We start from the raw sequence: 10687 nt of genomic DNA, 5'->3' as shown, positions 1-10687 counted from the left end.
TTTGCTGAGGAGCGAGAGGACCTGGTGGATGAACATGCCAAGCTGATAGTCATGCGCAGAGGCGTGTACGACCCAACCATGCAGCACATTCAGGTACCAGTGCAGGGAGAAGTGGGGGACCCTGCCCCCTGTTCTGCCCAACTGCCCACAGTGAGTGGAATGTATTTGCCCTCTTGCTGTAGGGACAGGGCAGATTCTCCTCCCCAGGTGCAGGAGACAGTTCTGCCTATAAATAATGCACGTCTCATTATCACTGCTGGGATTCAACCCTATGGGCAGCTGTTGTGGGTACTAAAATGGAGTAGATATTCTAGGGGTGGCTTTGACACATCATTGCAGAGCTGGGGATGCAGATACAGAGATGAGACAAAAGTCCTGTTGTAGCAGGAAAAATGCGGTGGAGAGGCAGAAATGCCTCAAGGAAGAGGAAGAAATGCCACAACGATGGGGAGGAGTAAATTAGCGATCAGTGACTATTCTTTTTTTTTTAATTCATCATTTTAGGACTAATTTCTGGTTTTAAAAACAATTGAGACTAGTTAGTCTCTCCATGCAAAAAAAAGTGTCTGGTTTGCTGGTGCCAGTGAATTGGCTACCTTATTAACCTACCAGTTATTATTAACAGTTATGCTGCCGGGTGGCTGGGGGTGGTGGAAACTCTATTTATAATAATTTTTTGCATATGCAAAGGCATGAATGTCTTGGGGGAAAAAAAAAGTAATTATATTTTTCTATTCCAAACCTTCGTTGGTTGTCTTAGATTATAGGCTCTTAAGAGCTGGAGTCTGCCTAGCAGAAGCAGCCTCTGAGCCCACCTGCAGTGTCATATCATTCAGGTAACATCTTGTGTAACTCCCTGTAATTCAGTTAGTGGGGTTCAGTTGGTCATAAACTTAGTAATTTGTGTTCACAGGGTAGAATTTTTAAAAATGGAAATACTAAGTTTTCAGTAAAGGTTAATAGTAGTTGGATAGAAACAGATAAGATATGAACAAAAAGGCTAATCAGCAAATCAGGGCAGAAAAGGTAATTAATATAATCTTACTGAAAACTACTGCTTTGCTTACCAAGCCAATAACACTATGTAGTCATAGTTTTCTAATTGCAATGCTAGTGTTAGAAACATGATTGCATTATATGCTATTCATTTGAAGAAAACAGGGCTTGCTGGGTAGTTATACCAGCTCTACGACCTGTTTTCTGAGTCAGACAGCTCAGGGTCCAAATCTCCACACCAGAGTCACATAATCAGCCCTCGCAAGGTGCCTCAGTGTGGGCTGGGTTGCCTATTCACATACTGTCACATCAAAGTGGAGGAACAGGAGCCTGAATGAGCCGGGATTTGTCATCATCCAGGATGCTTGAAAAGGGCTTGGGTTTCTCTGTGACTTCCTAAAAAACATTGACACAGCACAGTGCCTGTGCTAGCACACTTTGACCACCGGGAATGTCTGTGTGCCATATATATATATTTGTGAGGATTTCTGAAAATTCAGCCGCTGTAGCTTTTTAAAGGTTGTCATCAGCCACCAGCTGCACTGAGATATGGAGCTATCAGTTCCTCAGGGAGCAGTACTTGAGAAGGACATAACCCACATGCTTGGTGAAGTGTACATGCTTCGTGTCATCAAAATAATTTTCACTTGCCTTTGGTGATGCCAGATTGTCTTCCCATTTCTTGCTCTATCCATTATCCTGCTTCTGTTCTTCCCATGCTCTTCTGTAGCTTTTATCCAGACATCCTGGCACTATAATGTGGGTCTCTTTGTAACAGTGTGTTCCATTCTTGTCTCCCTTCCCACGGACTGTGGCAGTGGAAAAGGATGGAGACCCTTGTCAGTGCAAAGCTTGAAGGCCATCGATCTATGAACCCCTGCCCGGTATATGATGAAGTCTCAGGAAAACTCATCTTGTTCTTCATAGCTGTCCCAGGAAAGATCTCTGAGCAGCATCAGCTGAGGACAAAGATCAACCTGGTACGTCTCTGCTATGTCACTAGCATGGACCAAGGACGCACCTGGAGCGCTGCCCAAGATGTCACCGACAGGACCATTAGGAATGAGTACAAGAACTGGGCCACCTTTGCGGTGGGGCCAGGTCATGGATTACAATTGCTCGATGAGGCCCGGAGCCTTGTGATTCCTGCCTATGCCTATCGTATCTTGGACCCCAAGCAGCACCCCACTCCTCATGCCTTCTGCTTCATCAGCTCTGACCATGGGACAACATGGGAGCAGGGGAACTTTGTGGGGGGGGAGAGTGCAGTGGAGTGCCAGGTAGCAGAGGTGCATACCTGTGGCAGAAAGGTCCTTTACTGCAATGCAAGGAGTGACAGGGGAGCCAGGATCCAGGCCGTCAGCTACAACCATGGGCTGGACTTCGAGGGAGGCCAGCGGGTTGAAATGCTAGTAGAACCTCCCTCGGGATGCCATGGAAGTGTTACTGCCTTCCCACCTCCCCCAGATGCCAGATGTCAAGATAGTTGGTTACTCTACGCTCATCCTACAGACCCAAGGGGTCGAAAAGATTTAGGAATTTACCTCAACAAAAGCCCTTTAAATCCAGCACACTGGACAAAACCCAGCATACTCTTCAAGGGCCTGTGTGCTTATTCAGATCTGCAGTACATGGGCGTTGGGCCTGACGGCTCACCTTTGTTCTCCTGCCTCTTTGAATATGGAACCCACAGACAATGTGAAGAGATGATTTTTGTCATGTTCACTTTGAAGCAAGCCTTTCCCTCAGAACACTGAGTCTCAAGCATTTCCTTCAACATCCCTGCAAAAACTATCTTTGCTGATGCTTGTTACTGTCATTTCTCATCCCTCAGCAAAAGGGTTTTTTTACTCCTGCTCCACACGTAGTTTGGTGTTGGCTTGTTCTGTCTGTAGATTGTGAAGTCCATTAAACATACCACAACTTAACACATTTGGTTTGTTTTCTATTACCTGTTCTCCCTTTTTGCCTTTCTCTTTGGCTGCTTTTTTACACATCACATGCCCAAAACAAGTGTGACCTTTGTATAGGGCTTCTCACCTTGAGGTCTCTGATAGACTTCATCAGGGACACACGTACTGACAGTGCAGGGACTGCAAGGGAACAAATGGCAGCAGGGCTATGCTGAGTGGTATTTAGTAAGTTGTGGAGAAGCTTCTAGAGAGGGCACTGGGCTTACCACCTATATCTGCTGTCATCTTCTTCAGGAAGCTGCTTTGGCTCTGGTAAGGAGCGCTGCTTCTTGCAGCCAATGTAGGAATGCTGTCATTTCCAGGGCAAGGCCATGTGATGCCTTGTTCTTGGGATATTCAATGCCAACTTCTTCAGTGGTTTTGGGGCTGCCTTGTTGAGTTCCCAGGCACTCCAGAGGCTTCTGCCTAACTTAACCTTCTCCTTACTTCCCATGCTGTGTTTTCTTGCTTACTCGCCCTTTTGCTTACACTGCATTGAGAAGGTGCAGTTCCCCATGTGTGAGAAAATCACAGCCTTGTGTGCTCTGGCTGCTCCCTCTCCCTGGGCAGCGATAGTAGGAGTCAATGAGGACACCAGGACCCTTCCACGTTGGGGGACAGAGCAAGTGGCAAAAATGGCATTTTGCCTATATGGAAACTGCAGGATCAGGACAGGTCTGCAGAGGGAGCTCCCAATTTAGAGTCAAGAGGGGAAGTGCTTGCTGGTCTTTCTAACACAACTGCCAAGCTATGATCCACATAGCAGCTACTCTTATTGTTGACAACACCATGTCTTGTTATTACAGAGTATTGTTGGCATACGAAGCACTATGTCAAACAAATAACATTGCCCCACTTTCAGCAAAAAAGCACCAGTGTCAGAGGAAGGAGAACTGACCAAGGCCAGAGTAACATAAAACACTCAAGCTGGAAGGCTTTCCAGTGTAGACAGATTTTCAGCAGATTTCTGAATGAAACAGCTCTAGTTTCGGTGAGACACTATTCTACTACTGTACAGTGTGTTTTGAAAAAAGGCATTATACAATTACTAGACAAGAGACTGACCAGAAACAAATGGCTACCATGTGAGACACATCAGAGCAGATGGAGCTAGGAAAGTGTTGCCCATGCCTCTGGACAAAATTCTGCATATGAACCAGTCTGTGCTTGTTTCCTGTGTGTTGTATCCTGCATGTGTACACACATTCAGTGACTGCAAGGAAAATATGTTTGTTCACCCTCTTGGTGATGAAAAATTTCTGCTTTTCAGAGGTCTCTCAGAACACATCCCCTTTGGTGAGCACTAGCAAGTCGCATAGGATCCTTTGCAGGTCCATGAGTCTCTGCTTGCACAGTGTTCCTACTCTTGCCTTTTACTACTGACAGCTTTCATGGGTGTTGGGAAAAAAGGCCCTGACTTTCCTCAAAATGGAGATTTGTTTCAGGGCACCTGGATGCTGCAGATACGAAGGGAGTGAAGGGATCTCGTGACCTTCACAGATACACTGGTAACTTATCAAGCTTTTCCCAAGCAGCAGGTCAGTAACATGCTGGGCTGGAGTAGCAGAGTGGCTCAGGTAGCCAGTACTTTTTGGGTATTACTCATATGCTCTTTAGATGTAGGCCAGAGTCTAAATAACCTTTGTGGCCAACAGCCTGTCACTGATGCCTAATTAGGGAATGGTACATTTAGATTTCTGCAAAGCTAACTGCTGCCCTATAGACTTAACCTTCTTATCAGGTACTATGGAATACTTTCGTTTCATGACATGGAAATGCATACTTAAGTTTCTATCTGGCCAAGCCTGCCAGTTCCCATGCTGATGCAGTGCCCAGGCTGAATATAACTGGGGAGGAGGGGTTGGGTGGCCACTGTACATCTTGAATGATGCCACAGACAGTATTTATTTACTGGTTCTGGAGAAGCTGGTGTGTGGACATCCATCTGGTACAGTACTACCTGGACATCTATAGCAAAACCAGTTCAGATAAAGTGTCTATTATAGTGTCTTGGAGATAAGATATTATTCCAAGCTAACAAGCCATTAGGGATCACAGAGCTGTTTATTTTAAGGGATTGGGATTTATCTTTTGAGCCACTGAAGCTGTACTGTGCTTTCTTTTAGGACCAAGAAATACTCACAGAAGCCAACCTGCACATTCAATTGTCACAATCATCATTTGTACTTGGATCCCTTCCCCTTGTTTTTGTCTCCAAGTCAAGGACTAGTGTGTGCCTGGACACAGGATTTGAAGGAAATAGCAGCAGATTGCTAAAAATCTATGTTGGTTGTGGGGTGGATAGGAGCTAAGTATGCAACTGATTAGTCTCAGATGTCTAATGAGGGCTTGTACTTGTTACCTGGTGTTAGTTTGCAGAAGATCAGGAGAAGCTCTCCAAAGAGTTTCATTCTGTCAAAATTGATGTTGTGAGCAGCTCTGTCCACTCTGCATCCAGATACATGTCTGTTGCATGGAGAGCACTGTGAGGTCGAGCAGTGGTTGACATTCAGAGCTGTTCTGCCTCCTGCTGCAGCTGTGTTCCAGAGAAGCTACTGGAGGTACCAGAAATCCCAAGGATTTGGTGCAGGTGAGGTTAGCAGTGCACTGTGGCCAGGTAGGGCTGTCAGAGCAGCTGCATGGTTCCTTTGCCATATGCAGACTCTCATTTTGGTTGGGAGAATAGAGTCTGTAACCACTCTGTACCTTACAGCTACTGGCAAAGCCACTTCATGGCATTCTGTGTCTGACTCCATTTAGGCACCTGAATCCATAGGAGTTTGTCTGCTAAGGGCCTGTGTGGATGTTGGTGGAGCTGAAGGCCAGGTTCAGCTGAGCTAATTTTCATGTGCAGACAGTGCTTGCTCAGCATGGACAGGAAGCCCTGCATGGTGCAGTTCTGCTCATCTAGCAGGGCCCTGTTCTGGCCACGCAGCTTTGGGCTGCTGCTGCCCACAGTGTCATCTTGCTGCAGAGGTTAAGCTGGACACTGCAGACCAAGCCTCTGCATAGCTGAAAGCAACAAGAAGGCTTAGAGGGATGGATGCTGGATTATACTGGTTCATTCTCCTTTTACACACCCACACATTTTAGCCTCCCCCTGTGCAGTGACACTCTGTTCTCTCCTGCCTTGCTGTCCATGCAGTGTACAGCATAGCACTTCATGCATGGTCCAGGTACCGCAGTTCCAGCACTTCTCCTGGATCTGGGAACCAAGGGTTGCATAGGGCTAACAGAGTTTGCACCTCTCCTCTGCCTCTGGACTTTGAGTCCCAGCTCAGCTGCTGCTTTCAGGTATAGCTCAAATGTGGATGTGCAGAGAGCAGAGTTGTTGGAGGTACAGGATAGACAACCAAAATTGTCATGCAGGCAGTGCCCCTGTAGGAATGTTCTGGCATTGCTGCAAATATGTCTCGGAGATGCAGCACTAAGCATGCCACACAGCATAGCTGAGGGACAGATGTACATACAAAGAAAAGGGAAGTGAAAGCTCCAGTTCTCCCCTCTCTGACGCAGGTTGCAGACAGAGCTTTGCTCTGTGCCACCTTGGGGGATTTAGAGTAGGAAAGATCTTTGAATCCATCTCACACTGACAGGGAGCTTTGGTCAAAAATCCCTAGCACAAATCAGCCTTTCAGTCTGCTTCTATGCATGGAGACATGCAGTAGTTATTTTATTTTTTCAATTCTTTGAAGTTCCCTCCTCACACTTAGTTAGATAGGACTAGTCAAGGCAGAAATGGGGCAGTCAGTGCTATGTGTCCTAATGCACAGTGTGTTTCTGATCAGAGATTTATTTATTCCCCATGGAGACTTGTAGTGAGTAGGACAGAGAGACAGGAAAAAGATGAAAACTCAGAGGATCTGGCAGGAGATTGTAAATTGGACGGCAGGCCACCAAAGCCTGGGGGACTGAATCTGTGAGGGAGCAGAAGAGATAACCAGCTGGGACTTTTGGACACAAAGCAGGAGGGAAAGGCAGAGAACGTGGGCTTGCTAGTCACTTCAGAAGCAGCATGAAGAGGGAGAGTGGGGGCTGCAGGGATATGTCACACTCACTCTCTGAGCTGTTTGAGTTGAGGAAGTTGTCCGTGGCTGAGTTTCCTTTCCCTCTCTGTGCTATTGAAACAGGAAGCTGGTGAGCTGAAGCTGGCTGATCGTTACACACAGACACACAGGCAGCTCTGGCAGCTCCTGTGCTGGCATTCAGGTTTCTTCCAGCTCCAGCAATGGATCAGTGCTGGTACCACGGCAACATCACTCGCTCCAGAGCTGAAGACCTGCTCTCCAAAGTAGGCAAGGACGGCAGCTTCCTTGTGCGGGCCAGTGAGTCAATTGCTTCAGCATATGCACTCTGCGTGCTGTAAGTACAGCGTTCACCGCGCCCTCACCCACACTGCTGTCCCTGCTGGGCAGGGGTCACTCCTGCCTCCTCCCCAGCACACAGGCAAACAAGTGCTGTACTCACTGGGAATGTGCAGCCTTCCTCAGAGCACCGCTGGTTTCACCAGACTGGGCCATGGGGTGGGGAAGGGTCAGGAGCCAGGCTGAATAAACCCATAGTTTATGTACTGCTGCACTGCTCACGCTGCTCTTGCCCCTGATTCTAAAGGAGAGAATGGTCAAAGGCACTGCTGCTGTGCTTTGAGAGAAAATAACTTCTTAAACTTCTGGGGTGTCTTAACAACTTGGGTCAAATATTTATCTCTAGTGACCCCAGTCCCGAGCCTGGGACCTCCCTGGCACTTTTCTTGCTCTGGTTCAGTGTATGTTTGAGCTCCCTGCTTGTTCTGTGTTGCATTCAGCAAAAGGCTTGAAATAGTTCCTGGAGCTGTGCATAGTATACCCAGCAGAGCAGTGATTCCACCTGCATCATTAATGTGGCTCATAGGGTAAACGTTTCATGTGGGGAATAGGGAGAGAAGTGCTGGCAGCCCTGATCCCCTCATTCTGGGTTAGGTCAGGAACCAGAGAGCAAGGCCTCCTGCCCTGGGTTTGTGAGAGGCAGAGGTTTTTTTCCTGGAGGCAGGGGAGCAGGGGTGAGAGGAGACTGAAGTCAATAGGTAAAATCTGAGACATTTAACTTTGGCTTACAGAGAGATCAGACAGTTGCTCCTTGCTTAGGAGAGACCAAGAGAGCCCTTGTGGGATCCTATCAGATCCTCTTTGCTGCCACTTTGCAGCAGATCGATGAAACTAATTTAATCTTTACCCCATATTACATTACAAACATTGCAAGCAGGTTTCTCATTTTCTGTCTGAAAGTATATTTCTTGTAGTGGTGAAGGTGGTGCTGCTGTTTATAACTCTGGGCTAACTGCTTGTCTCTGAGGTCAGATTTTGCTGACAGCACTGTCAGCTGCTGAGTGCCATGGGGCTGGGTAACTGCCCTGTGGGTGTAGGTGTTGGACTGCCAGGGAGTGGTGGCTGGGGAGTGGGTGTCTTCACAAGGCACAGAGAGCCTCAGTGCCTGCCTGATAAGGTGCTTGAAACAACACAGGGAAGAGTTTTCTCTTTCTGGAGGGAGCAGAGAAAGAAGGGCAGCTGCAGATGAACAGCCAGTACTAGCAGGAAGGAGGAGAGAAAATCCTGTAACAGGAGCTGAGGGCCTGAGTGGTCAGTCAGGGAACAATTTACTAGAACAGACTGTTGCTTCCATTGAGTGATTTTAGTATTACCCCATTGATTCGACTTGTAACCAGTATGTACACAAAATATTTTCACCAAGGGGTGGTGGGGATTATACAAAGGGAAGGTGCCGCAAAAAGGCCTACTAACATGCATTTGCATAAGTTTTTCCATTGTAAATGTTTATGCAGCCGGCTTTGAAAGCCTTTTGTGACTTGAGAGACATGGGATCAGGAAACAGAAACAATATAGTGACCATGATTTTCTGAACCGGGAGCCAAAGGTTATATTCTTAAATGCATTCTGAGGTAGCTAATATGAATGGCTTGATTAAAGAACTGGGGAGCACCCAGCCTTGCCAGCCAAGAGCAGCTGGATCAGAGGTGTGAAGGGCTGGCATTAATTACAGCCTGGGAAACATCACACAGACTACTGTCAAATGATCTGACATAAGCTTTCAGCTTATGCTGGCTTGCAGTTAGTTTATGGAGAGGTGGTGAATAAGTCTTTCCCTCTGAACATCATCTCCACAAAATGGGCACCTTTGCTGAAGCTGAAAACTTCCTCAGAGATGTATCAGTTTCAGCTGTGCTATTGGCTGGGAGGTGTTTGAAGTTTGAGCTCTTCAGTTACTTCGTTTAAAAAATAGAGAGGCTGGAGACAAAGAATGGGAGAGTGGGGAATTGAAAGGCTGACTGCAAATTGCTTCCACAAAAGAGAATTATGTTGAAAAGGAGCAGGTGTCAACTCTGTATACATAAGGAAAATGAAAAAACATAAAATTTGCTCTGAAAAAGAAATGTCATATTCTACAAAGCTCTAATATTTACTGGGCAGATCAATCAAGATCCAGCAAAAGCATTTATTATTATAATATAATAGAATGAAATAATGATTTCATTGAAGAGCTGCTTTAGAAAAACAGGGTTTGTATAAATATAGACAAGTAGAGGAGGTGTATTTGGAGAGCCTTTTAAAAGTGCCTTGCCTCCCTTTCTGAAATTTAGAGCAGCAGCATTTAGAGAGTGAAAGGCTGGGGAATGCTCCTCCCCCTGTACAGCTGTCCCCTGCTCTGGTCACACTGCCCCATAAAAGGCAAGAAACGAAGCCCTTTTCCTCCTCCTTTCTCTGTGCCTAAATCATTTGATCTGTCAGTCTATTGACAAGAAATGGCGTCTTTTACTCACCTGGAGGGGAATGCCTGAATCTTGAAATCCAAAAGAGCCTGCTTAGTGTTCTCTGCACCTAAACTGGTACCATTCCTCCAGGGGATCTTCTGTTGGCAGTTCCTCCATGAATGGCTGCAGGACTAACAATACTTCTAGAGGTGAAACTCAAGGACCAGCTGCAGCTTTGGGACCCCTCTAAGAGGACCCTGCCTGTGAGATGTCCTTTCCAATGCCGTGCCTCTCTCATGGTGCACTTGGCACATGGCAGCAGGCCTAACACAGCAGCCCTGTTCAGTGCTCCAGACACTCCCAATATGCACATTATCACCGGTGCATAAAAACATATAGCAGGAGAGGAAGGAGAAAATGCCTGCCTTGTCACACTGTTACCTCCTCTGGTTGGTTGAGAGGACTGGGAGACGACAAGTACTTGGAGGCTGATGTTTTATTTACCCTCCACATGGACAGCCTGAACAATGGCTGAACAATTCTGACCTCAACCCAGCTTGTAGGGAAGACCTACAATGTGGTGGCAACTGGGACCACATAACTTGACAGTCAGGATGCCAAGGATGGGAAGCCTAAGGGTAAAAATGGAGTAAGAATCCTGGTCTTCTCCATCCACATGCACTAAATTAGGGAACTGGCAAGGAGGATTCCTCTTTTGATCCTAGGAGTGTTTCTCCCTTCTCCTGTCTCACCCAACTGCCCTTCTTTCATTGTTCTTATACTGATCTTACTGGTCCTCAGGCAAAATCTCTTTACAAGCATTATGAGAGCAGCCTTGAACTGTCTGTGTGATGGGCCACTTTCTGTGAAGGCCACATGAGAGTCCTCTTGTGAGCAGGAGCTATTGGGCTGCTTCATTTATCAGTTTCATAATCTCCACACACAAAAATTGTCTCTGCTGCATGAATAATTCTGCTTAGCTCTACTTGAATAT

The 10687-nt window shown here is 46.6% G+C and overlaps 2 protein-coding genes across 2 annotated transcripts in view; both read left to right on the top strand.

Annotated features, from left to right (window-relative positions):
• The first annotated feature begins 6 nt into the window (after positions 1-6).
• On the top strand, positions 7-2920 carry NEU2 (neuraminidase 2). Its single transcript, XM_031064618.1, has 2 exons — positions 7-93; positions 1815-2920. The coding sequence occupies exons 1-2, from the start codon at positions 52-54 to the stop codon at positions 2751-2753; spliced, it is 981 nt and encodes a 326-aa protein (XP_030920478.1). The 5' UTR covers positions 7-51; the 3' UTR covers positions 2754-2920.
• Positions 2921-7023: 4103 nt separating this feature from the next.
• INPP5D (inositol polyphosphate-5-phosphatase D) overlaps positions 7024-10687 on the top strand; it is a 50094-nt gene continuing 46430 nt past the window's right edge. The window contains exon 1 of the mRNA XM_031064619.1: positions 7024-7310. Within this exon, the coding sequence (XP_030920479.1) occupies positions 7177-7310 (134 nt within the window). The 5' untranslated portion in view covers positions 7024-7176. The remainder of the gene's footprint in view (positions 7311-10687) is intronic.

Source organism: Geospiza fortis, unplaced genomic scaffold (assembly GCF_000277835.1).
Source record: "Geospiza fortis unplaced genomic scaffold, GeoFor_1.0 scaffold592, whole genome shotgun sequence".
Classification (NCBI taxonomy): Eukaryota; Metazoa; Chordata; class Aves; order Passeriformes; family Thraupidae; genus Geospiza; species Geospiza fortis.
Note: the sequence above shows the minus strand (reverse complement) of the source record. Positions and strands in the feature narration are given on the sequence as shown.